Source organism: Thunnus maccoyii, chromosome 11, assembly GCF_910596095.1.
Source record: "Thunnus maccoyii chromosome 11, fThuMac1.1, whole genome shotgun sequence".
Classification (NCBI taxonomy): Eukaryota; Metazoa; Chordata; class Actinopteri; order Scombriformes; family Scombridae; genus Thunnus; species Thunnus maccoyii.
The window spans coordinates 3,016,918-3,044,651 of record NC_056543.1 but is presented as its reverse complement, the minus strand read 5'-3'; the positions used below and the strand labels follow the sequence as shown (position 1 = coordinate 3,044,651).

Genomic DNA, 27,734 nt, shown 5'->3' with positions numbered 1-27,734 from the left:
ATGTAAGGACATTTTAAAGTTTGTATTAATGTACAGTATCTGTCAACAATTATAACTTCTATGAAGACATATTTTATATTATTACAACTTAATATATTGTTATTCATTATCTGTTTACACAACAGTTTATAGTTGTTGATAAATACATGAATAAACACTTATATCTGCTTATATTATTGTGTTATAAACTATTTACCTAAAGATCCCCTTCAGACATGTATTAAGACATAAAAATAAAATGCTTTTCTACCAAAAAAAGTAGAATTACTGTGTTCAAAACCCTAAAATCTCCTCCTTCTCTCATTAAAAATCCAGAACCTATAAATATGTAAATATATTTCATTTCAGACATTTTCCTCCTTCACTGTGTTTGTGCACTGGAGGTTTCAAGTTTCAACATCACACTTGTATAAGAGCGGAGAGAGACTTTAATGTTTATCATTTTAATGCTACTTAACATTTTACTGCTTATAAATTCTAAATAAGGGGATTTAATTGAATTCTCTTTGATGACCACACAGCTTAGACGGAGGAATGTGAGTTCAGCTCAGTTATGAAAACAAAAACACAAACAGCAGAGTTTCTGCAGGTTCAACAAGTTCAAATTAAAACTTTTTAAGATCCTTTTACAACCACACAGAATGTAATTTATTACCTGTTTCACAATCATATCGACTACAGGATGATAGAAAACTAATATGATCAAGAATTATTATTATATCACATTTTTCAATACTTCCCAGCTGTATATAACAATAACTCATAGTGATATAATTAATTAAATCAATGCTACCTGCACCCGGATAAGCGGCAGGAAATGGATGGATCGATTAAAACAATTAAAAATAATCAATTCATTGAAGTTTCTGCAAAACTCTCTTCTTGTCCGCAGTGAGTGAATGAACTTCCTGATGCTGCTGTAGTGACAGTTTGCTGCTGAAACTCTTCCTGTCGCACCGTCTCGCTGTAGTTTAGAGATGTTAAACGTCTACAGACAGCCGCAAAACCTTACAACTAATGTTACAACAGGAAAGAAACAGTATTGAAAACTTTTGTAAATTAAAGACTTTTTAATTCTTTATGGGGCCTTTTTAGGGAAACTAAATTTATTGTTTTTTTAAGACTTTTCAAAACCTGCAGATCACTTTTTGTTTTTAAAAAGGTAACTTTTAGTGTTTTTATTATCCTGTTATGCTTCAGTTTTATGCGTAACACTGTTTTATGTGCTGCTTACAGTTTTGTTTAGCATCTGTGTGCTTTGGTTTGTTAGTTTTCCTGGTGAATATGTGGAAAAGTGTTTTTGTGAGCAGGTTGTTTCATGAGGAAAAGTCAGAGAATCACCAAAGTGATTAGAAAGTATCTTCTAGTGACCCTGAATATCTGTTGGAAATTTCATGACAATCCATTTAATACAAAGTTAAAATCATGGTGACATTAGAGGAAAAGTCAGAAGGTCATCAGAGTCAGTCAGATTCATCCAACATTTCATAGAAATCCATCCACCAGCTGTCGAGATTCTCCCGTCTGGTTCACAGTGGTGGATCGACCAGCGCTGCCATCCCTGGAGCCACGCTGCTAAAAACAACAGCTACTCCTGGTGTGTTTGTGGACCGTGACCTTCATCATCTCTTCATCATCTCCCGCCTCTGATCAACTGGACGCTGCTCAGGGGGGCCGAAGCAGCCAACCGGTTAAGACTCATTTCCTGTCCTCTCTTCACTTTCTACTGTCAAAAAACACAATCTTTATGGTTCTCGTGCTAATTAGAGACATTCATCAAGCCCACGCCTGCTGCATCGGTTCTGCACATGAGACAGAAATCTGTCAAAAAATGTTTTGACTTCCTGTTATGCAACAGGAAGTCAAAATATCAAGTACAGAGAAGAAGAGCAGCAGTGAATGTGAGGAGACGGCATATGGTGCACATTCATTCAACAGCATGTTTTAGTCAGTGATGGTGGCGGAAACAGAAGGCACAGTTCAATGTTAGATGCAATGTTTATTTTTAAAAATAAGCCAGAAATTTGAGCCAAACATAAAAATCCATCCACACAGGCCACAGCAGACGATCCACGTGCTTCATCAAGGCACAAACTCAACTCAGATTCATCCAAAGCATTAAAAAAAAAAAGAAAAAAAAGAAATGATAGTACTCTTCTCAAACTGTCCGTTCAGGTAGAAGACGTCTCCTTCTTGGCCTTCTTGTTGCCGTTTGCTTTCTGTGATTCCTTCTGTGGAAACTTCTTCCTCTTCTGCTGCTGCTCCTCCAGCCTCTGCTGCTTCTTCTGCAGGTACAAGGTCACGTTGTCAAAGGTCACCTTCTGCAGATGCTCGAAGCTGGTGGCGGTTCTGGCGGAGGCTGTTTGTGGAAAGAACAGAAGGTTGGTGACAGGAACCACTGCAGCAAACTGAAATCATCTCTGAGAAGTTATGGGAGAGGACAGGACAGTTTGTCTTTGGAAGATGGAAACAATAAATACAGTATTATGTTTTGCACTATTACAACTGTTACATCCTCCTTATACAACACTAGACTGTTTTTCGTATATAACTGATTAACTGACGGCAGCTGGAGAGGCGTGTCGGTGTCTGTGTTTGATTAACAGCAGCTGGAGAGGCGTGTCAGTGTCTGTGTTTGGTTGACGGCAGCTGGAGAGGCGTGTTGGTGTCTGTGTTTGATTGACGGCAGCTGGAGAGGCGTGTCGGTGTCTGTGTTTGATTGACGGCAACTGGAGAGGTGTGTCGGTGTCTGTGTTTGATTGACGGCAACTGGAGAGGTGTGTCGGTGTCTGTGTTTGATTGATGGCAGCTCGAGAGGCGTGTCGGTGTCTGTGTTTGAGTGACGGCAGCTGGAGAGGCGTGTCGGTGTTTGATTGACGGCAGCTGGAGAGGCGTGTCGGTGTCTGTGTTTGATTGATGGCAGCTGGAGAGGCGTGTCGGTGTCTGTGTTTGAGTGACGGCAGCTGGAGAGGCGTGTCGGTGTTTGATTGACGGCAGCTCGAGAGGCGTGTCGGTGTCTGTGTTTGAGTGACGGCAGCTGGAGAGGCGTGTCTGTGTTTGATTGACGGCAGCTGGAGAGGCGTGTTCATAATTTCAATAATTTCAAACAAATTGTATCAAAGCTCAATTATAAACAGTTAAACTTGGCTTGTGAGCAGTGAGTCAATGAGGCGACGGTGCGTTTCATTTCTGTAAAATGCTTCATTTTTAAAAGCAATAGATTAATTTATAGAAGCCTGATTTCGGATGATTGTCCAATAGGAAGCCTTGTGTGATGTCTGAAAATGTATATAACGAAGTTTTTAACTAGAGCTGCAACAATGAATCGATCTTAAGAAAATTAGTAGTTTAATAATTGTTTAACCAAATTAACTGGTTGCAGCTTCCCAAATATATATATAATAAATATTTTCTGGTTTTCATCCTCTTATATGATAATAAACTGATTGTTTTAGGGTTTTGGACTGTTGGTTTGACAAAACAAGACATTTTAAAAGTAACTATGAGCTCCTGGAACTTGGGATGGACATTTTTTTGTAATTTCACTGACATTTTACAGACCACAAGAGAAAATAATTGGTCGATTAATCGATAATGAAAATAGTCGTTAGTTGCAGCTCGATCTTTAACACATTATTTTTGGCGTAAGCCAAAACGATGAGCTTTGATTCAGCATGATGCTGTTTGACAAATACATTTTTAATATTTGAGAATTTGCAGGTTTGACTCTTTAAAACCAGCATTACTGACATGTTGGCATTTATTGACCTGATGCCAAAGTGCTGACTCATCAAAGCAGCATACAGCGATCCACTCTGTAGATCTTTACACACGGTTCACCGATAAAAACAGATAAACATGAGCAAAACAAACGCTCGCTGGTAAAACGTCCTTCATTCGCTCTGTGTCAGCGGCACTACATGTTTGGGGGAGGCGGCGAGCGAGGTCGTGTGACACTGCAGGTTATTTCTGTCTATGATGAGAGAGGGAGGACGCGGAGAGACACCGACAAGAAGCCAAGAGGCCACATGGAAGTGTGAAGGCGTGTGTGTGTGTGTGTGTGTGTGTGTGTGTGTGTGTGTGTGTGTGTGTGTGTGTGTGTGTGTGTGTGTGTGTGTGTGTGTGTGATTGATGACTCACCCTGAAGTGTCTCCCAGTGGGGTTTGAGGGCTTTAGTCACTCTGTTCAGTTCAGGACTCTCAGCATCACACTAGATGGAGCACGAGAGTCACAGAGAGTCAGTCAGTTCACAGGAAGTGGAATTATAACGAGGAAACATTAAATAATTAAAGAAGGAAAACAAACGACATCTTTGTCTCTAAATCACTGCAAGAATGATGAACTCATACAGTACAGAACTAATTAAATCAAAAAATGACATTTTAATAACAGGATGTTCTCACAGGTGAGAGGAACTGCCTTATGTGGTTACCATGGCAACCACAAGTCTACTGTTTACACCTGCAAAACACAGTCAGTGTCATAATCTTGACTTTGTGTGCTTTTATTCATTCAAACCTTTATTTACACTCAACTGATAACAGTAAACCTTCATCTTAAAGGACGAGTTCACAGTTTTTAAAGTCTGTCCCCCGATCAATTCACTGAGAAAATAATCAATGACAAAAAAATAATCGTTAGCTGCAGCCCTTCTTGAAACAGATAAACTAAAAGCTAAAATCAGTTTCTACATGTGTCTGAATGTAGATCTGCAACGAATCAATTAATCAGTAAATCATCAGAAAATTAATCAGCAACTATTTAGACGATCGATTGATCATTTCAGTCATTTTTCAATCAAAGGTATTAAGTTTTCTTTGGTTCCAGCTTCTTAAATGTGAGGATTTGCTGTTTTTCTTTGATATAATATAAAACTAATTAAAAATCTTTCGGTTCTGGACTGTTGGACAAAACAAACAAACTGACGACATCAGACGTCTCCGAGAGACTAAACTGACTTTCTTCATGATTTTATAACATTCATTAAGCCTGAAACTAACAATTATTTTCATAATTGAGTAATAATTATGTTTCTGAGTCATTAATAAATTGTTTAGTGTGTGTAATGTCCTGCAACGCAACATCTTCAGCAGAAAAACCAAAGATATTCAGTTTACAATGATGTTTGACTAAGAAAAACAAAGAATCTTTGTATTTGAGAGGCTGAAACGATGTTTGACATCTTTTCACTATATAACAATAAATTGATTATCAAAATAGTTGATAATAGTTGTAATTTTGCTATCTCGGTCTATTCTGTACACACATCTATTTCCTGTCTGTCCGTCCTGGATAATGATTCTTCTTGTTTTTCCCTGTTATAAAGGGGTTTTTGGAGGTTTTTTGGGAGTTTCTCCTCATTTGAATCGAGGATCTGATGATAGATGATGTTTTATTGTTTGTATTGAGTTAATTTGTGATTTGTGATGTTTGGCTGTACAAATTAAATGGACACGTATATCACACTGCACCTTCCAGGAGTCTTGTCTGTGTGTGTAGACTTGCAGCGGTGCATCACTGGAGTCCATCAGCACCCAGAGCCGGCCGTCGGGGTCAAAGGTCATGTCCAGAGGACAGAGAGGGAGGGGGAGCCTGCTGTGTGGCACCAACTTCTCTTCACTCTCCTGGTCCAGAGTGAAAAACTGAACCGTAGAAACCCTGAGGACACACAAGAAACATCAGAGACCAGTCGATACGAGTTTCAGGAGACGGATCCTGAACGTAGAGGCTTCACTGATTGGCCGACTCGTGCTCGTCTCTGCCTCTGACCTACATGTGCAGGATTACACTACACGGCCTGGTGACCTCCCCGGTGACCTTGTACCACAACACGTCCAAAAATACACTTTACATTCACAAGTAAAAATAGTTTTAAACCAGCCGACGTGTCACTGTCATGTGAAAGTTAAAAACAGCTTCCTGCGGAGTTCATGTTCGTAGTGACTCCAGAAAAAAAAACTGTTTGGATCTTTGAAAGATAAAAGTAAGTAAAAGTACAAATACAGCCATGTAAAAATACTCCTACTACAGTAAAAGTACATAAGTATTATGAGCCTGATGTAGTTAAAGTATTGCAGTAAAAGTACATAAGTATTATGAGCTTGATGTAGTTAAAGTATTGCAGTAAAAGTACATAAGTATTATGAGCTTGATGTAGTTAAAGTATTGCAGTAAAAGTACATAAGTATTATGAGCTTGATGTAGTTAAAGTATTGCAGTAAAAGTACATAAGTATTATGAGCTTGATGTAGTTAAAGTATTGCAGTAAAAGTACATAAGTATTCTGAGCTTGATGTAGTTAAAGTATTGCAGTAAAAGTACATAAGTATTATGAGCTTGATGTAGTTAAAGTATTGCAGTAAAAGTACATAAGTATTATGAGCTTGATGTAGTTAAAGTATTGCAGTAAAAGTACATAAGTATTATGAGCTTGATGTAGTTAAAGTATTGCAGTAAAAGTACATAAGTATTATGAGCTTGATGTAGTTAAAGTATTGCAGTAAAAGTACATAAGTATTATGAGCTTGATGTAGTTAAAGTATTGCAGTAAAAGTACATAAGTATTATGAGCTTGATGTAGTTAAAGTATTGCAGTAAAAGTACATAAGTATTCTGAGCTTGATGTAGTTAAAGTATTGCAGTAAAAGTACATAAGTATTATGAGCTTGATGTAGTTAAAGTATTGCAGTAAAAGTACATAAGTATTATGAGCTTGATGTAGTTAAAGTATTGCAGTAAAAGTACATAAGTATTATGAGCTTGATGTAGTTAAAGTATTGCAGTAAAAGTACATATTATGAGCTTGATGTAGTTAAAGTATTGCAGTAAAAGTACATAAGTATTATGAGCTTGATGTAGTTAAAGTATTGCAGTAAAAGTAGTGGTTTGGTCCCTCTGACTGATATATTATTATATATGACATCATTAGATTATTAATAGTGAAGCATCAGTGTTAGAGCAGCATGTTACTGTTGTAGCTGCTGGAGGTGGAGCTAGTTTACACTACTTTATATACAGTTAGCTAGTTTAGTCCAGTGGTTCCCGTCGCTGAGCTAAACTCACCGTTCACACTGCACGGCGACGTGGCGTCCATCAGGGGAGCTGATGATGCGGCACACAGCTGGCCTCTGGGAAATAAAACAAAGACAAAAAGTATAAAAAGGACAGAACTCCTCGTGCACAGCCAGTGTTTTCAGTCAGGTGCTGGTCGGTCGCAGGAACATAGAAGGTGAAAATCAAAATTAACTGTAATGACTTTACTGTGACTTTATTAAGAGTGAACAACGCGTTTCGTCTGCAGCTTCTTCAGGTTCGCTCAGTACAGCTGCTGAGTACTCACATCTGAGTCACATGACTCATTATCACAGTCTTCATTTTCTCAAAGTAAACGTTTTACAAAGGGCACGAAAATGAAAATATACATATTACAAAAAACATGACGTGATTAATGTTGTTGACAAAAAGTCTTTATCACAGGTTTCTCATCGTTCATCTTATAAAATCAGTTAATTTTTTTACTGCCAGTTCTTGATGTTTAACTTGGTTTGATTGATTGAAGTAATTATTTACAGAGTTCACTGTCACAGAGTACAAGCTCTCTTTTACAGAAGCGTCCTGCCTGTTTACAGGATTCAAAGATCTTCTCTGATACTAACTCAGAGCCAGAAACATCAAGCTCTCAAACTAAAAGCTACAGTACTAACTTCTCATTCGCTTGAATGAGAAACTGTGTCCAAACGTTTAACTGGTTCTGTAGGTTGATTGATTTTTTTTGGCCAGTTGGGAGCAGCCGAACAAGCTAAAGAGGTAAATGACTGTATTTATGTAACATCTTTCTACCTGAACGGACAAAGTGATTTACAGTTTTAAGGTGAAAAGCGAGACCGGGTGGCCTGTACTCCTCTGTACACGCCAAAAAACCTACAAAGATTTTATTAATATGTACAGGTGAGAACACGTGTTGGTGTCTTTTTTATATGTTTTTTTCCTCTACCATCATTTCTAAAAGATTTGTTTACACCTTACAAAATAAGATTTAGATTCACTCCAAAGAGGACATGAGGGACAAGATACTGAGAGAATATTAATCTTTCAAATAAACATAAAAGAAAAACATTTTATCAAATGTGAAAAGCAGTAAACCCTCAGATGTGTGTTTCAGTTTGGGAGCCGACGTCCAACTTTGCTGCTGCTGAGACGGAGGATTCGATTTACGAGCCACTGAAAGACAAACGGACCACAGCTGACGTTTCCATGAATAAACTGCTGAAGAATGTTGAAGAGAAGAAGACACTTCAACCGCCAACAAACACAGAAGATAACAAACCAAGCTCCTGCTCACCTGGACAGGATATTTACAAAAATAAGCTCTTAAATATAATATATATATATATATCCCATAATATCTACATTTTATATGAGAGGATGTTTCTTCTTGGAAAGTAAATGACTGCACTGAAAACACTGAATAATTCTCTTCTTTCCTGATTTTTTACGTCAATAAAAACCTGAATCAGTATCAGTCTTTGTTTTGATCAGACTGAACTTAAATATAAATGATATATTTTATTCAAATCTTTCCTAACAGACAACTCACATGTCAAACATATGTTGAGAGTTATGCAGCCAGAATGAAACCAGAACATTCAGGTTCTGTTCCAGAAGTAAGAAAACTTCATTTTCTTCTTCTCTTCCTGCTTTCTTACAGCCGTTTGCTGCTGCTAGAAGTTATGAGCAGCGACTCCTGGATTCTTATAAATCACTGGGACTGTCATTTATTTAGATATCGGAGGCTGTTGCCATATTTTAATCACTTTTACGACCTCCTCAGTTCTACATGAGTGCAGCCCATCAGCAGCACCGGACTAGTAGTTGTTGTTGTTTCTGCAGCGTTGTGTGTCGTTACCTTCTCTTCGTCAGCCTCGGAGCTCGGCGTCTCTTCGAGCTCTTTGAGGTCGCAGCTCTGCAGCCGACGGCCGGACTCGTACTCCCACAGCTTCATGGTCCCGTCCTGACGAACACAAACACACGTCAGGTTAGTCAATGATGTCACAGTGTCGATCCAGATCTTTGCTGCATCAGAATATAAACCTTTATGACAGTAAATCATTTCTTTCTGGTTTGACTATTTGCATGTTTTCCTAATTTGATTGAAAGAATTTGGTGATCAGGTAAACTGAAGATTATTGTGACACAAATATAATATATGACAAGATGTCTAGACACAGATATACTCCCAAGATGTTTGTCCAAAACCTGTTTTCAATACTTTACAAGGTCTTTATAAAAACCCTTAAAAGCTACTTTAACTTCTGAAGCTCCTGAACTTGATAAGAGGCACAAACTTCCTGCAAATCTTCTGCAGTCTGTTGTTTATTCTTCCTTTTGGCTTTTGTGTATTTAGATTTACTGATATTAAAGCCTCTACTGGAGCTGATTTGGAAACGCTGGATGTTAAACTTATTAAACATATTAAACATAGCAGGTGGAAATCAAAGAATCATCTGTATTTATCAAACTTCTAAGAATTTACCTTCAAATGTTCTAAAGAACCAACCAGTATAACCAGTAGACACATTTATTAAGTGGAGGATCTGATCTGAACCGACTTAACAGATATTTAACCGTCTTTAAGTTTGTAATCTCTCTGTTATCTTTCAGGGTATAAATATATGATGTGCATAAATGAATGTGTGTTAATGTGAATGTAGGAGACACACACACACACATACCCCTGATCCTGACAGCAGCCAGTGAGGATGACCTGACGGGACCAGCAGAGCGCTGACGAACCTGAGAGGAAACAGGATCAGAGAGGAAGAACGAAACATGACTGATCCTTCATGTGCAGCTGACGGAGCTTTTCAAAGTAAGAGTTCTTCCAGTACAGAGAAGCTCTAATCTGCCTTAAACACAAACTAAGACACTGAAGAAACTCTTATTATCTGTCTGACGTCTCTTCTATGATAAATTCCAACACCAGAACCTGACATGTACGTCGATATTCTAGACAAAATAATGATGGAGAATAATAATAATAATAATAATAATAATAAGAGTAATGAGTTTAATTCTCTCACTGTTGGTGTCCCAGGCAGAAGGACTGGATGTTGTAGGGAGATCTGAGGTGGCTCACTCTGATCTTCTCGTCACGGTCGGCTGTGATGACGTATTTGTCGTTCGGCGTCATCGTCTGGACGACGACAGAGAGGAGAAATACTCAGACACACGGCACGCCGCTCAGAGCAGCTATAAACACTTTTACATTTAAACAACTTTATGTACAAACTGCTTTGTTTTAAGCAAACCGACTAGTTAAAGCAGCGGTAGGCAAACAGCGGCCTGTGGTCCAAATCTGGCCCTGCAGCAAACATATTTGACCCCATGATGAAAGTTTTGTCTTTCATAAATAACAAAATAAACACAAGGTTCCTGTAAATCCCAATTATTACAATATAACCTTGTTACCTCTCCTACTGCCCTCACATGACGAGACGCATTAAAACTGTTTCTAAGACTAATAAACCTGCCAGAAATTAAACTTTAATGTGAGATTTGTTCTTCACAGACACAAATGGTCGGCGGCTGAACAGAAATGGTGTTTGATGATGTTTTGATACAATCCTTAACAGTGTTATGAATCTATTTTATTCTTAAATGAAATGGTTGAGCCTCATTGCTGCACCAACTTAAAGGAAAAGGCTGTGATTTTCCATATTTTTCTTCTTGTCAACAAATCTCATGTTTGGATCCAAACCAACAATGAACTGATCTACTAACAAGTATTCTGTGTGTATCAAAGCTGATATATCTTATTCCTCTGTGACGTGTTTTTAATAGTTTCTGGACAACAGCGGAGGAATAAGATATATCAGGCTTATTAGTAGATCCGTTCATTGTTAGTTTGGATCCAAACATGAGATTTGTTGACAAGAAGAGAAATATAGAAATGAAGAAGCAGCTCAACTCCATCAAATGTATTCTGGTAACCTTGACTGTTTTTCTCATTTCATCAACTTGTGAATCAGTGAAGTCTTGAGGTTTTTCCTCACAACTTAAGTTTAACTGTTATTATTTCGCTTTGATACGATGTGTTGGATATTACACTGGAATTAGATTTTATTGTTAGTTTTTTTTAGCTGGATTGATTTGATTTAATCACAAGATGGCGCCATAATGTGTAAACAGTTCAGGTGACACAGATGATGGTTTGATTACTGAATGATGTCATTATCTTATAAGACGCTTTGTGTGATGTTTGAAAATGTATAAAAATGATGATTCAGCTGTTTGAATAAAGAAGACGTTGAATGAATAAGAAAACAGGTGTTTGACAGTTTAAACGTGCACATACAGTAGTGATGCACGTGGTTATGAGTCGTGACGGTGTTTCTCACCACAGCGAGCACCATGGACAGGTGACCCATCTTCAGCTCGCCCTCCTTCTGCGGCTCCGCCACCGAGAAGGAGTAAACGTCTCCAGACTTATCCGCCACCAGCACCTCATCCTCCGCGTGGCTGAACACCAGCGACGTGCACCTCCTCACCACCCACCTGTTAGTAACACACACACACACACACACACACCTTGCATCACTTCCTGTATGGTGCGTGAAGCTGCTGTGACTGGAGGACAGAGCTGCAGTTTCTACCTGATGCTGATTCGCTGCCATGAATCCTCACAGCGAAACAGAACCAGTCGCTTGGTGTCATCGGTCAACGCCACCAGCTTTCCAGATGGAGACACGGCAAAGGCGAGCACTTTGTCACTTCCTGTTTCCTCTGAGGCACCGCCATCACTGATGACAGAGGAGACGAGTCACAGCTGTTAAAATTATGGTTCATATTCAAATTATACTCTAATTTAGAAAGCAGAAAACTATGGATTTATATTTAGTGAGGTCTGTTTTTAGATAGATTCTACATAACAGATGTTATAATCATGACTTATTCATGATTATTATGATCACTACTCTCGTGACGTCAGCCTGTTTTACCTGTTGGTGTCGGTGTTTGTATTCTTTGGTTTCTTCTCGGCAGTGCTGCAGTCAAACACAAACGTCTCTCTGCAATAAAGTAAAGAGCTGATGTTGGACCATGACAGTGTGAACTGGAGCCGTAACGATGAGTCAACAAAATTCAAAATCCAAAAGATATTTAGTTTACTGTCATAGAGGACTAAAGAAACCAGAAAATATTCACATGTAAGATGCTGGAATCAGAGAATTTTAACACTATTCTCAAGAAAATTAGATTATCAAAATAATTGGTAACTCATAGATTGATCAACTAATCATTGCAGCTCTAATTAAATCATCATATTTGAGAGGCTAAAACCTGCAAATTTTTGGCACATGGTTAGGGGTTACCCATCCAGACCACATCAGACCAGGTCCAGATCAAAAAAACACTATAATTAGACTTGTCAAATCTTAATAATAATAATCTAGTCCAGATTTGACAAGTCTAAGTATAGTGTTTATTGATCTGGACCTGGTCTAATGGGGTCTGGATGGGGAAAAGCAGTAAAATCACCCTTTTTACTGGTTTTCATAAGCAGAATAAAAGTTTTAACAAATCTGAAAGTGGGTTTAAACAGCGGTAACAATTTTGCTACGAGGTCTAACACTCTATCACAAGTGTAAGTGGTGCAAAAACGGAGAATCAGCCGCTAGATGTCATTATTTATGTTTCCTTTAACCCAAAATCAGAAGCTAACGTCAGCGTCGCCTGTCACCAGTTAACACGGTCACTCTCTAAACCGAAACACCTGCTGTCTGAAATGGACCTCATATAATGATGACTATGATGAAAACTTTAATTGTATCACACAGGTGTCACACAATATTTGTACACCTGCACAGTCCACCATCATCTTCCGATTTTATGAACAATTTTAACATTTATAAAGATACAGACATGTCTCTGTGATGTCCAACCCTGTGACGGAGATTTTAGTCACTGACTGACAGCTAACTACAGGCTAACCGCTCTGCTAATAACCGCGACATCCAAAAATTAAAACATTTAAAACCTTTAAATCATCCCAACCTTGCCTGTTTGGTGTGAACTGCTGTGAATTTCGTGTCGCAGCTGAGAATAAACCACTCTCCACAGAAACCAACCGCCGCCATGTCTGTTGTGTGTGTTCACTAACACGCGCCGGCAGGAGCCATAGCAGCCAATGTCCCGCCCTACTCTGCCTCTGATTGGCTAATGTTGATATTCTTACCATAATCATAACCAATCCCACTCCTCACGCCTGAATCTAACCAACCCAACCAACGAAGGCAACGAGTACTAGCCAATCAGAGGCAGAGTAGGGCGGGTCATGACTTCGCCATCCCGTAGTAGCAGCCAGCAGCCCCACGCGGAGAGGACTTATTTTGTCGCGCACAGATTACGTCGGCCGCTACTTAACGCGTCACGCCCCCTCGAGAAAGTACAGAATGTACACAATAGCCGCGGATGTGCTTTAACGTGGCAAAAAAGACAGAAAAACGTCCAGAATTCACCCGTTTAAGCGTCTGTACAATCATATAAACATAGAGTGTTAAAGTTTCAAGTTATAGAGTTTATATGCAACCTTTTTGTGCAATATCCGCCGTCTGTATAACAACTCTCTATAGGCTTCACATTCCCAGAGTGTCCTATATATATGTGTGTGTTACTACTACGACCATTCATGTCGTGAAAACACTTATATCGATCAAATTTAGCGAGAAAAGTTGAGTGTGTGAGCAGAGCCCCAGAAAGCTTTACAGGTTAATAACAAATATCCACGTTCAGCTCAGTCTAAATGAACCACATATAAGATAACAACAGACTAAAAAAAGCTTGCATGTATGCATGCATGTATGTATGTAGCAGGGTGTTTTTTTGTCAGGAAGGGGGCGTCAGCTGTCGCATCCATGTTACATAAAGGGTGATAAAGTCGTTCTGAGCCATGCTGCTGCTGCTGTGAGCTGCTGCTGGAGCTCTAAGCACCTGGATAGGAGTAGACAACATCTATTTATCAACAGGTAACAACTTAAACACACCTTTATATCACAGTTTGCACGACAGGCTTGTTGCTTTGCTTTTTTTTGTTTATCTCACAGGAAACACAGTTTGAGAGTTTATCGCAGCTGGTTTTCATTGCAGTCGACGCTGATGTTATTCAATTAATCAATTAAGACCTGCAGGTTGAAGATGCGTAAACGTCGCTGTTGTTATTGTGCTGATGTGTCGTGTTGTGTATTTATTGATGTACAGAACGGGTAGGCTATACAGAAAGATGGCGGCTTCCCTGCTGAGGATAGGACGACTGGGCTGTGTCAAGGTAACACACAACTTCAAGCTTATACAACATATATTTACTCTTTCATTTCTGTGCCACAACTGGAAATAATCTCCCAGTAAACGCCGGAGGTTGGACTTGTTTATCAGTCGCTTGTCTGTGTCGTCTTTAAATATCCAACATCATGGCTGCACTGTTAATCTGAACAATGTTATTCACTCTCTGAATCAATGAATCCAGCTTCATGTTAAGGTGTGTGTTTTGTTTTTAAATGAAAACATGAATTGGTGAACTTGCTGGATGATGAAAGTTGAGGCAGTTTGTTGCAGACAGTAGCTGATTTCATGCTTCACTGGAGCAGGCTTAAACCAGACACACAGGCCTGCATGGCAGCTGAAGCTCAACCACTGAACTCACTCTGAGCACACTGACACATGGGAGCTGTGGTTCATTTTCATATGAAGATAAGTAGTAAGAACATGTGTGTTTAAGGTTAGGGAGCCTTCAGTAGTATAGAGCCATTCATGCATAAAAGTGGTACTGATTAATCGGCCCTGAAAGCTCAACGCACTGCAGCTCAGAAAACACACGACACAGACAAAACACAAAGGAAATGAAGAAAACTTCACATGCAACATTTAGAAGAAAATACAACTAGTGGAGAATCACAAACCAAAACCAGAAAAGTGCTGCAATTACAGAAAACACAAGCAAATACAGACATTTGCTGCAAATACAGAAATATGTAGACTAATCAAACACTCAAAACAAATGATTTAACAACAAATAAAGACAAAACAACAAACACATCTCCTACAAGCAGCGATGTCAAAAGTCAATGTTGAGTCTCTGTGCTCGCTGTAATTAGAAATCCCATTAGAAACAGAATAAAGTCTTTTAGAACATCTGCTCATCTTGAGCTTAGCTGCAGTTTAAATTGTACCTGGTTGAGAATGAATCCAGCTAAATGCCACTAGAGGGCATCGAGTTTTAACTTAAAAATCCCCTCCAGATATACATTAAGACATGAAAACACTCTGCTTGGAGCACTATTGGGTGTCTGATATGGTTTTTCCACAAAAAAGTATAATTATCATTATCAGAATCCTTAAAATTACATCTTCTCCTTCGTCCTCATCAAAAATCCCAGAATATGTGAATCTGTACATAATGTTCATTTCTAAAGTTTTCCTGCTGGACACAAGATGTCTCCTCCTTCAGCGTTAAGTCCATTCTCAGTGTTCAAGTTTCCACATTACACTTGTTTAAATTGAATACCGGACCACGATTGGCTCCAAACTAGTTGTGATGTCACAAGTCCTGCTCATAGACCCGCCCCTTAAAAATCAGATCTGAAGCTGAAGTGAAGCTCAAACAGTCAATCAGTTGTAGGAACAAGAAAAACATTATTGAGTGAATTAGGGCTTTAAAGTTCAAACATTTCAGTATGTATGATCTCATGAAGGGTGGCTCACCAGTGTATTAAATGGTGTTTATTATATTTTAAAAGGTCTCACATCTGCCTCATTATATTTTTTAATCCAGAAGGAGGGTTACTGATTAGTCGACAAGCTGAAAAAATATTTAATTTTTGGGTTAGCTGAACCCGTTTTAAACCACAGCTCAGATAGTCTGATGCTAAGTGACAGAACAACAGCCCACTGTTGTAGCGTCTAGGGCTGTAGTCTGCTGGTCGATTAGTTGGTCGATATGCTCTTGTCCGACCAAATTCTCATTGGTCGAATAATCTCCGTGTTACTTTCAAGAAAAGTGCTACATCAACAGCCTTCCAGGATTAATCCATTATTATACCCCAAAACGGGGGTGTATTCAAAACACCCCCGTTGTTTTCACAACTTTGAACTCGCCCAACCTAATGGAGACTGCTGGGTCTAACTGTACTCAACGTTTATTGAATCAGTGTTACTCCTATAATTATAACAACTATATATTTTAATGCCAAAAATAAAGCCAAATATCCATTCATTCAGAAATAAATAGCGTTTGGGAGTCTCTGCGCAGCGCTGTTCTGTAACGTTATTCAACCTCTGCTTCGTTGCCTGGGAAACTATTGGTAGCGTAACTACGTTTAGGATTACGGCGTTGCGTAGTATGTTTGCGTAGCGAGTGGGAAAGCGAGCGGAGCAGAGGAAAAGGTTAGCAGTTAGCTGTCAGTACAGACTCCAGTGTAACCGTTAATAAATGCTAAAAAGTCACGTTTGTTGTTTCCCCAAGTGCTGGAAAAGTGAAGGGGTTAGCTCCAAAGTTAGCAACAACAGGTTAGCCTAACCTGAAGACGCAAAACAGAGAAATAGAGAACTGAGAAATATGTGGCTGCTGAGTTCACTATGCACTCTGTCCCGTTACATCCAACATTAAACATTACCTGCTCCACTGATTCCTTTATTTGACAGCTCACATAATCCTGGGGGATGTTTGTTTCACTCCTCACGCTACTAGCCCAATTAGTTATTGATTGGCCAAGGACGTCGGCCAATATCCTGCGATGCGTGCAAGGGGAGGAAGTATGTTGTGTGCCAGAGAACCAGCACATAATTTATGAAAAAATTATTATAATTTTTAGTTTCACAAAATAGAGAAAAATGCCCATAATAATGTCTTAGGACCCAAATGTCTTTTTGTCTGATCAACAGTCCAAAATCCAAAGATATTCAGTTTAGTATCATGTATGACACACAAAACTTTCAAATTCTAACATTTGAGAAAATCTGCAACCAGCAAATATTTGGCATGTTTTCTTTAGAAAAAAAAAGACTAAAATATTAATTGATAATCAAAATAGTTGTATTAACTTTCTGTTGATGGACTAACCGTCACAGCTCTAACTGTAACGTTGTGTGTGTGTGTGTGTGTGTGTGTGTGTGTGTGTGTGTGTGTGTGTGTGTGTGTGTGTGTGTGTGTGTTTGTTTCTGTGTCGTCAGTGTTTGCAGGCTGAGAGCTGGATTACTCTGAGCAGAGCACCCGCAGCTGCAGCCTATAGCACAAAATCTGGAGGGTCCAAGAAGTCGTCGAAAAAGAACAGCTTGGGTAGGTTTCAGGCTGCTGCTTTCACAACACTTTTTTTTAATCAACTCCTAAATGAAGCTCACTCGGCTCGAACTGTGGTACAAGTGTCAAGTAATCTGTGTGAGGAAGAAACCTGCCAGGATTCAGTACAGGACGAAACTGTAGTTTTAACTTTATTTGCTACAAAAGTACTCTTCAAAACACTTGCTATGCTTTTTGTGATTTTTATGTTATTTATCCTGTTCTGAAGTCGGTTGTTTAACATGTTTTTAAAGTTTCAAAACGTGAGGTGAAGTATGTTAAAATGCTCATTCAAAGTCACCTCTACTTCCCCATTGAACTGATGTTACATCGATCATGCACGCCAATAAACAGCCATCTGTTCTGTAGCCTTGGTTGCTAAGGTGGTTGCTAAGGTGTTTTCATGTGTTGTTCACTCCTATATTACAGATCTGATTCAGCTCCAACATGTCCGAATGTATTTGAGAAGTTGACATTTGTTGTAAAGAAGTGAAATCCTGCTACTATAGTTTGTTTACGTAGCCTCCGGAGCCGGAGGAAGCTTCTTGAAGCTGACCAATCAGAACAGAGTGGGCTCATCGGGAGGCGGGGCCTTAAAGAGACAGGAGCTAAAACGGCCTGTTTCAGACAGAGGCTGAACTGAGGGGCTGCATAAAGATATTCCAGTAGAGCCTCAGATTAAAAATATAGACCTGGAAATGTGCAGAATGTGTCCTTTTTTAAAGGCAAATGTAACATTTGGTTTCAACCCATTTTTTTTGTTTGTTTGTTTTTAAGGAAGAACTGATGACTTTGTGTACTGACCAAAGGTTTTAAACTTATGAATAGAATTAAGTGATGCCATCAAACATCTCGGGGTGTCTATTTGCCTTGTAAGCGGCAGTTAGACAGCGCGGCATTATCTACAGAAGTGAGACCAGTTATTCGCCTCCTGCAGCACTGCTCCTTTGTGACACTGATAAATATCTGTAACACTGGTGAGAAAGTTTTATCACACAGACCTGTTAACTTGACTGGTCTGCAGTTGTTTTTCCCTTTCTTGCCTTTATTAAATGACAGGGATCACAATTTTTTCAAGTCTGTCTTTAAACAGTATTCAGGTGCACAAGTGAACACTGTAATCATTCCTCCTGTTCATACTGACCATTAGAAGATCCCTTCATAATGACCTTACAATGGAAGTGATGGAGGACGAAATCCACAGTCCTCCTTCTGTGCAAAAATGTATTTAAAAGTTAATCTGAAGCTTGCACGAGGCTTCATCTTGCCAATTGTGTTAAGTAAAGTGGATTTCTTCCAAAGTTAGTATTTTTAGTACAGAGCTCCCTCTTTGTGTTTCCCTGTTGAGCTGAAGTGAAACGATAGAAACGTCTTGACTTAACTTTTGTGAAGAGATGTTCTTCACTGTCATCTGACTTTTTGATTTGTATGGAGCAACAGTTTTTGAGATTTGACCTCCATATACTAGAATACAACATGAGAAGGTATTTCCAGATAACCGGTAAAAACATGGAGAGTTTTATAGCACCAACAGATGATAAAATTATCCAATATAAAGTTGGGTTTTGTGTTTGACAATGTATAATATGAAGCCCTGCAGGAGAAAATGAGACTGGATCAAGTACAGCAAAGGTCAGCAGTCCCCTACATGTCCTGTGTTACTGTCAATCTTTACTATTATTTTACTAAACATGCAGAAGCTGCTTGGTCACGGCTGCAGGGTGAGAGAGCAGTTGTGTAAATAAAAAAGCAGATTTAACCTTTTGTAGTAGAAGCAGACGCTTTTGCGGCATATATGGCAGATTTGTGTGTTTCTGCTCCACCAAAAGAAATGAAATGTAACAGTGGTGTCATATGGTGTTACATGTCACCTTCAGCTGACCTGTTGTACTATGAGGTGGAAGGCGCAGGCATCAGATTACCTGAGATGGAAGGAAGGTTGCTGATTAGAAATGCTCTCTGACTGATGCTTGCACCACAGTTCAGCCTTCATTTCCACAGGTTTTGAAGATTATTTCACTAACGGCTACATCAGCTGAACAGCACTGATGTGTTTTTGATTTATAATATATTACGTTTATCTAAATGTAAACCTGTTACGGTCAAAGTTACACTAATGGTTCTTATCTGTATACATTTGCTGTATCTCTTTGGCTAACCTGTAGACTTTTGTTTTTTACTGTTAACCGGTACGTGTACCAGATAATCACCTTCCAGCATATCTTTGGATTTGGTTAAATGTGGGTTTATAGTGGACATTCTGTCATCAACCATATACTCATGTTGTCAAAAAAAAAAATAATGCATCTTCTCTGCTTGGTTCCTCCGTCCTAGACAAGAGCCAGGGTAAAACATACTTCGATATAGAGAAACTTGTCCAGCACAAGACATATGAAATTCCCAAGAAAGATGTTTCTTCAGCAGCTGCTGCTGCAGCAGCACAAGCTGCAGCTAAACCCGTTGCAGAGCCTTTGCCCTCTGCTGCTGCACCTGAGGCAGTGGTAAGCACCCCCGCTGCAGAAGCTGCGCCAGTGGTTGAGGCTGTTGCAGAAGCCGCACCAGTGGCTGAAGCTGTCGCAGAAGCCGCACCAGTGGCTGAGGCCGTTGCAGAAGCCGTACCAGTGGTTGAAGCCGTTGCAGAAGCCGCACCAGTGGTTGAAGCCGTTGCAGAAGCCGCACCAGTTGTTGAGGCCGCCGCAGAAGCCGCACCAGTTGTTGAGGCCGCCGCAGAAGCCGCACCAGTTGTTGAGGCTGTCGCAGAAGCCGCACCAGTTGTTGAGGCCGCCGCAGAAGCCCCACCAGTTGTTGAGGCCGTCGCAGAAGCCGCACCAGTGGTGGAGGCCGTCGCAGAAGCCGCACCAGTGGTCGAAGCCGTCGCAGAAGCCGCACCAGTGGTCGAAGCCGTCGCAGAAGCCGCACCAGTGGTCGAAGCTGTTGCAGAGGCTGTTGCAGAAGCCGCACCAGTGGTCGAAGCCGTCGCAGAGGCTGTTGCAGAAGCCGCACCAGTGGTTGAAGCCGTCGTAGAGGCTGTTGCAGAAGCTGCACCCGTTATCGCTGAAGCTGTCGTTGAAGCGGCACCAGGTGTCGAGGCCGTTGTAGAGGCTGTTGCAGAAGCCGCACCAGTGGTTGAAGCCGTCGTAGAGGCTGTTGCAGAAGCTGCACCTGTTATCGCTGAAGCTGTTGCCGAAGCTGCACCAGTAGTTGAAGCTGTAGCTGAACCTCCCGCCCCAGTTGCTGAAGCCCCTGTAGAAGCTGCTGCTGAGCCTGTGGCTGAAGCTGCCCCAGTAGAGGCTGAAGCTGCCCCAGTAGAGGCTGCAGCTGCCCCTGTAGAGGCTGCAGCTGAAGTTTCCGCCCCTGTGGAGAGCACCGAGGAGCCCGCTCCAGTCGTAGCTGAAGCTGCGGGAGATGTGCTGCAGGCGGACGCCCCAGCTGAACCAGTTGAACCGCTTGAGGGTACACACTACAACCTCCCCCCCCTTCCCCCACAATCCTTCTCTTTCCCTCTGTGGACCCTGCAGTCTACCAGCAGTCATTTTCATCACCATTTATACGAATTTTCACTAGTCGTTTGTGATGATGAGAGTGTAAGGATAAACTGTAAAGATACCCGACATCACAAACACACTTTTTTGTTTCTAGCACTGCACAGCTTGTTTCTAATAATGTTACCTGATGCATTTTTAAGCCAATAACCAGTTTTGCCATTTATCCCTCAAACAACATCCTACCTCCTTCATGCCACATACACACCTGCCTCGCTGCGGCCGGGTCGTCTCTCACGTAGCTGCAGTTCATCTCATTGTCTAACATGTTTTTGTCGCTTCAGCCGTCTTACATCTGATGCACGTGTTTAACTGCACAGCATTTTGGCTTTGCTTTATCTCCGGACACAGTTTTTATTTAGCTTCTTTTCTTTCTAACGTTTGCCTGCTAACTGCACTCGTTTCTTTTATGTTTTCTAGAATTTCCTTCCACCTTCCTGCATTAAGTCACTCATCTGTTCTTCCCACCTTCTTCACTTTTTTTTTTTTTTTTTTTTTTTTTTCTGGTCTAAATTTCAGATGCTTTCTTTGGTTTAAGAAACACATCTTCTTTCTGAGGAACATGATAGAAGATAATTCTAAGTGCTCTTCGTGTCCCTTTTTTTTTGTGTTGTGGTTTTACTGAACTGTTCTGTTTGGATTTGTATTGGTGGTTGTTAAACACTAAAGATAATGTTACTGTTCCACTGAAGGAGAACGCCATCTTGTTTTTCTTTTGTTGGGGTCTTACATCAAATTTTCCTCCTCTTCTCCCTCTACACACCTCACATTTAGTCGCATGGTGAAATATATTCAATCCCTACATGTCTGTTCTGAATGTTGGGTTGTTTTTTTATGGATAATGTGTAAATGTAAACCTTCCTTCCCCTTTTTTTTCTTTCCTGGTTAAAGCACTTGGTGATGTTGCACCCGGGTTGCTGTGTGTGGAGTCAAAGTCGGAAGATTTTTAAATTGTTGAGTTTACTGTCTGTACAAGTGTGTAAGAGACTTGAATCAGGCGTCTTTTGTAAATGTTTAGCCTAGCATGACCTATCACAGCAACTTTTTAACCTGTAAACTGACCTGACCTTTCACGTTCTTTCCTATCTGACCCCTTGTAGCTGCCTTCTGTCTACTCTCAGGTGCTGTTTTGTGCATGAGGGTCACGGTTAAAAACCAGATTGGTTGTTTTTTTTATATATATATTTGTTCCACCCAAATGGACAGATGATATCCAAACGCATGATCCTGGTTTATGAATGTTTTTATTTTTTGTGAAGAGACGTTAATATGTTTTATTCTCTCTGTGACTCTCAGCTCAAATGGACCCGATTCAGAAGCTCTTCCTGGACTCCATACGCGAGTACTCCACAAAGAGCCAGTAAGTTGCACTACCTGTACTGGTTTTTTGTTTGTGCTCCATAAACGCAGATAAGTCGAATGATAAGTCGAGAATCTCCTGAGTCGACTTGCCGTCTGTCCCTCGTCTCGGACTGTTTCTCCCTGACGGTCCCGGTGCTTCCTCTGCAGGCTCCACTTCACTCAAGCCGCCCATCAGACCAGCTTGGATCCGGTTGTATCCAAACGGAGAGCCGAGGCTAACGTTAGCTGGGAGGCTAGCTGGCTGTGCTTCCTTCCAGTCATGCTGCTGCTAACGCTCCGCTAGCCTCTCAGCTAACGTTAGCCCCGGCTCTCTATGTGGAGTCCCGGTTTGTTATTCAGGTTGAAGTGGGAAGAAGCAGCTGATCTGACGGGCAGCTTGAGTGAAGTGCAGGCTGCGGAGGAAACACCGGGACCGTCAGGGTGAAATAGTCCACGGAGGAGCTGCTATGTTCGGCTGCACAGATAGGAAACACCTCGGCTGACAGGATGCACCACTCTGTTTGTGTGTGTGTGTGTGTGTGTGTGTGTGTGTGGGGTGGGGGGGGGTGGGGGGGGGGGGTTAATGCTGATCTCCTGAACTCCAGTCTTCCTAAGTTCTTCCTTCATATATTGTCTTTCTTGATCATACTTAGTACAATCTATGCTTGCATGCATAATAGTCTCCTCAGCCAGCTGGAAAAAAATATGTGCATATATCAGTATCGGCAATCGGCCACAACGTGTTGGAAATATCGGCATATCGGATATCGGCAAAAAATCAAATATTGTGCATCCCAAATAAATACAGAACTGTGATGGAAACGGGACAGCAGTGCAACACAGCGACTTGGTTGCTGATTTATTCAGGCACAACAAATGAAACGGCTTTGTTGCCGTTTACTGTTATTGCATCAAAACTTCAACTCAGACTCTGTGTGCTTTATGATTTGGTTGATCTGCAAACTATTGATTTGACATCTTTCAAAACTCCTGAACTTTTGAACAACTATTCAAACTGCGGTTTGTGCGTCAAACTTACTAAGAAGCTAAGAAGAAGAACACGCCACCGTGAACCGCAACGTCCCCGGTTCACATCTGGCTGCTTATTGTTTTCATTATTGATTCATCTGTTGATTTTTCAATTAGTTGTTTGGTCCATAAAATGGTGAAAAATGTCAATCAGTGTCTCCCAAAGCCCAAGATTATATCCTCAAATGTCAAGATATTCAGTTTACTGTCATAGAGACTAAAGAAACCAGAAAATATTCACATTTTAAGAAGCTGGAACCAGAGAATTTGTAAATGTTCTCTTTGGGGGAAAAAAAAGAAAAGACTCAAAATGACTAATCGACTAATCATTGTCTCTCTCTCCTCTCACCCTTTGGGGGGAAACGACCTCCTTCCAGTTCAGAAATGTGACTGAACTGGTGATTTGTTCTGATGATTCAACTCAGACTTTTATTCCCATAAAATGTGTGAAATCTGAGGGGAAACAAAGTGGTCCTCTGCTGAGATGTGATGTTTGTCCTCCTGCAGGGCTACTGGGGGGCTAGTTGATGCTGGTTCAGAGTACGAGAAGGCCTTAGCAGAAGAGATAGCGAAGCTTCAGAGACTCTACGGCGGTGGAGACCTCACATCTTTCCCAGAGTTCAAATTCACAGGTAAGTTAAGTTAACGGTGGGGATTAAAGCTTGTATTCGCCCTGTGCACAGCCAAAAACCTCTGTAACATTGTCCTCTGAGTGTCCAGCCAGCAAAATCCAGATGAAGGAAGATCTGAGTTGATGAATATGTGAACATGCTCGTCTGAGTCGCCTTCAGTGATCTGTGCACTCAGAGCGAGAAGTTTAAAGAGCAGCAGGAAGTGCTGCTACCAGCTGCTCTGCCTTCTGACTGGAGGTTGTTGGGGCTGCAGACGCTACTCAGGACTGAAACATAGATATTTAATACCAGTTAATATTCTACTAAAAAATGCTAAAATGGAGCATCAATCATCCAGTGATTTAAAGTTATTAGTGAGGCAGTAAAGCTATAAAGTACTACGAGCTACGTACAGTGTTACTAGTTATATTATAAAGTCCATTAATATAGAAAGCACAATAACAACTTTACTAGTTTCATTTCATTTATTTTGACTCATGACCATGAGCACATGACCATGGAACAAAAACAGGACATAAAATATAGTAACAACAAAACAAGGCTGAGTAATATGGCCAAAAACATTATCAGTCTATCTATAATAATCACGATAAATGTCATTAAACAAGTATTTATATCAAATAAATCATTATTTCTTTCAAGTTTAAAGGCTGATTTTTGCTCCTGAGTGAAAGTTAATTGTGGCTTTAAGTTAATCTTTATGGTTAGAACATAATAAACACTTGATTACAACATCCTGTGTGTTGCTTATAGTAAAGGACAGGTTCACAGTTTTTCAAATGTGTCTTAAAACAACAGTTTGGAGCCCAAATGAACATTAAAACCTGTTTTTCTTGCTGTAATCATTCCTCCTGTTCATACTGACCATTAGAAGATCCCTTCATAATGACCTTACAATGGATGTACAAAAATGTATTTAAAAAGTTGATCTGAAGCTAATATGAAGCTTCAGCGTCCAAATGAGTCAAATCAAGTAGATATCTTTCAACGTTACAGTCTTTTTAGTGCCAAAGTCCCTCTTGTTGTTACTATACTTCCACCTGCAGCTCAACAGGGAAACACTGTCCGAGGAAACACAAAGAGGGAATTTGATGCTAAAAAGACTGTAAATGTGTCAGATATCCACTTGATATGACTAACTCAGACTGCTGAAGCTGAATAGAAGCTTCACATTGACTTTTAAATGACTGTGTGGACACACTGTGGATTTTGGCCTCCATCACTTCCATTGAAAGAACATTTGAAGGATCTTTTTAAGTACTTTAGTTTAAAGCTACTGAAATATTCACCAGAAGGTCAGTTGTTAATGGTTTTGGTGGCAGCCTGAAAATATATTATACAGGAAATATTAAAATCCTGCAAAGTAGATTGACTTCATGCTCCCAGATGGTTTCTAGATGTTAAACTGTGTTATTGCCACTGTGAGGTTTTATTTCTTGGATGATCTGTTTGATCAGAAAATGTTAAATCTGCCATAAACCAGATGGTACAGCAGGTTGAATATTCTTTGACATTAACACCAGGAAAAGTAGAGTTAAGGAGATGAAAATGTAAAGTTAAAACTGTACTTTTGTGTTTTTCAGAGCCCAAGTTGGATGAAGTTTCCCAGAAGTGAACCTCAGCACTTTGCAACTGAACTTTTCTACTGTCGCCTTTTTTTTCCTCTGTACATGTGTACATCCATAGTGGAGCATTAACAGTCTGCTTACTGTCAGAGTCGCAACAAACCCCCTTACCTCTAGCTTTATATGTCAGAATAGAGCTGTGTCCGTAGCTAGATATGTGATGGGAAGGGAAGCTAAAGCATTATAGATGTAGGTTTATGGCAGACAGAATGAACTTAGAGCTGTGAAATACGCTTTGTATAAATCGATCCGAGCTGAATGTGGAAGAAAAACAATAAATTCCAGTTCGTATTTGTCATGTTTACGTTCTTTTCTGTCTGTGAAACACATTTTATGAGGTAAATTCTGCTTTTACAAAGTTTAAACATTTTCAGTTTTTGTTGACATTGTGGTGGTCAAGAATGGAAGAAGTACTCAGACCTTTTACTTAAATAAAAGTACCAACACAGTAATGTAAAAATAGCTAATTACAAGTAAAAGTCCTGCATGAAAAATCCTACTACAGTAAAAGTACATAAGTATTATGAGCTTGATGTAGTTAAAGTATTGCAGTAAAAGTACATAAGTATTATGAGCTTGATGTAGTTAAAGTATTGCAGTAAAAGTAGTGGTTTGGTCCCTCTGACTGATATATTATTATATATGACATCATTAGATTATTAATAGTGAAGCATCAGTGTTAGAGCAGCATGTTACTGTTGTAGCTGCTGGAGGTGGAGCTAGTTTACACTACTTTATATACAGTTAGCTAGTTTAGTCCAGTGGTTCCCAACCTAGGGGTCGGGGCCCCTCCAAAGGGTCATCAGATAAATCTGAGGGGTGGTGAGATGATTAATGGGAGAGGAAAGAAGAAAAAACAAAGTTCTGATACACAAATCTGTTTTCAGTTTTTGGACTTTTTCTCTAATCTTTGATTTTTGCTGAAATATTGGATCATTTGAACATTTATTGAAATGAAAGCATGTGAGAAGTTTAGAGGGAAAAATCACTATTTGGTGGAGCTGTTAACAACTCATAGACATGTGAAATGTGACCCCGACTACACACTGCTTTTTGTAAGACGTCAAAAGCCAAAAAGGTTGGAAACCACTGGTTTCATCTTTAACAATGTGTTGTATTTTAAAAGCTTGTTATATTATCCATTGTGTCAAATCTTCATGTGAAAAGTAACTAAAGCTGTCAAATAAATGTAGTGGAGTAGAAAGTACAATATTTCCCTCTGAAATGTAGAAAGTAGCATCACATGGAAATACTCAAGTAAAGTACAAGTATCTCAAAACTGTACTTGAGTAAATGTACTTAGCACTGCTTTTATATACTGTATATATATTTGTTTATATTGTATATATACTTGTATACATTGCATATATACTTGTATATATTGTGTATATATACTGTATATACTTGTATGTATTACATATATACTAGATGTATCTCATTGGGGCTCCAGGTGAGTTTAGTCGCCATCTGCTGGGCTTTGAGGGTCATGACATAAAGTTCCAGTGAGTTTTAGTTTATTCTGAAATTACAACGTATTTCAGAGCCCGGTATGTCTGTTTGTACGATAGTTTGATCATATTCATTAGATAGTTGGAGGTATTGAACAGTACAATAACACACGCAGCTTATATGTGAATATCGTTAGTTTACAGACTGTGTTTGAGCTTCTCGACTTGATCTTTAAAGCCTCTAAACATTAATAAAAATGTCACATATTGATAAAAATGACTTCAGCACAGAAGGGTTAATAAAAGGAGATGATGATGGAAAAAGCAGAGGGCAGCGCCCGTGGTTTGAACCACCAGTCCGAGGGACCAGTTAGTTATGAGAACAATTGGACAAATCGTTTGAGAAGTAACCGCTGAGCTAAACCTCCGCCAGCAAAACTGAGAACAGGAAGACTTATAAAGATGAATATGAGAAAATAAAGAGAAGTTTCAAACAGGATCCGAAGAGTAACAACCTCCATACAACTCTGCTTTACTTTATTTATTCATTTAATTACGTTTTATATTATTTTAAATGATCTAAGTGACTGAAATGACACTACAGGTGTGTTACGCTTTTCTTTTTTTCCCTTCACAACTTTATTGACAAAGAACATACAGAACAAATTGGAGAACATGAACAGAATAAATCCCTGAACACAGAGAACAATATAATAATAACATAAATGCACAGAAGATAAACATTTTACATTAATCTCAAAATAATAACAGACATGTTGTTCTTTCTGTTT

The 27,734-nt window shown here is 39.8% G+C and overlaps 2 protein-coding genes across 3 annotated transcripts; one reads left to right on the top strand and one right to left on the bottom strand.

The window, feature by feature from the left end:
• Window positions 1–1,979: 1,979 nt before the first annotated feature.
• Window positions 1,980–13,249, bottom strand: wdr4 (WD repeat domain 4). 2 transcript variants are annotated; one of them, XM_042426181.1, is made up of 11 exons: window positions 13,056–13,249; window positions 11,997–12,065; window positions 11,652–11,798; window positions 11,397–11,553; window positions 10,080–10,192; window positions 9,732–9,792; window positions 8,906–9,010; window positions 7,063–7,127; window positions 5,472–5,658; window positions 4,141–4,210; window positions 1,980–2,359 (listed from the first exon to the last, which is right to left on the bottom strand). In XM_042426181.1, exons 1-11 carry the CDS (start codon window positions 13,238–13,240, stop codon window positions 2,172–2,174), a joined length of 1,347 nt encoding a protein of 448 aa, XP_042282115.1. In that variant the 5' UTR covers window positions 13,241–13,249; the 3' UTR covers window positions 1,980–2,171. The 2 variants fall into 2 exon arrangements, with proteins under 2 accessions (XP_042282115.1, XP_042282116.1); XM_042426182.1 differs by having other exon boundaries at window positions 13,051–13,213.
• A 623-nt stretch (window positions 13,250–13,872) lies between these two features.
• On the top strand, window positions 13,873–25,793 carry si:ch211-140m22.7 (uncharacterized protein LOC570370 homolog). Its single transcript, XM_042426180.1, has 7 exons — window positions 13,873–14,021; window positions 14,254–14,320; window positions 17,221–17,326; window positions 19,661–20,779; window positions 22,165–22,228; window positions 23,746–23,870; window positions 25,454–25,793. The coding sequence occupies exons 2-7, from the start codon at window positions 14,276–14,278 to the stop codon at window positions 25,483–25,485; spliced, it is 1,491 nt and encodes a 496-aa protein (XP_042282114.1). The 5' UTR covers window positions 13,873–14,021; window positions 14,254–14,275; the 3' UTR covers window positions 25,486–25,793.
• Window positions 25,794–27,734: the final 1,941 nt, after the last annotated feature.

Excerpts from the sequence above, each read along its gene's own strand:
- wdr4 (XM_042426181.1), bottom strand. The coding sequence starts at position 13,240 with ATGATTATGGTAAGAATATCAACATTAGCCAATCAGAGGCAGAGTAGG. Across the intron at positions 9,793-10,079 it reads TTCTGCCTGGGACACCAACA|GTTCGTCAGCGCTCTGCTGG; the intron begins GTGAGAGAATTA and ends GTTTCCTCTCAG. Across the intron at positions 7,128-8,905 it reads CCGAGGCTGACGAAGAGAAG|AGGCCAGCTGTGTGCCGCAT; the intron begins GTAACGACACAC and ends TTTATTTCCCAG.
- si:ch211-140m22.7 (XM_042426180.1), top strand. The coding sequence starts at position 14,276 with ATGGCGGCTTCCCTGCTGAGGATAGGACGACTGGGCTGTGTCAAG. Across the intron at positions 20,780-22,164 it reads ACCAGTTGAACCGCTTGAGG|CTCAAATGGACCCGATTCAG; the intron begins GTACACACTACA and ends TGTGACTCTCAG. Across the intron at positions 23,871-25,453 it reads CCCAGAGTTCAAATTCACAG|AGCCCAAGTTGGATGAAGTT; the intron begins GTAAGTTAAGTT and ends TGTGTTTTTCAG.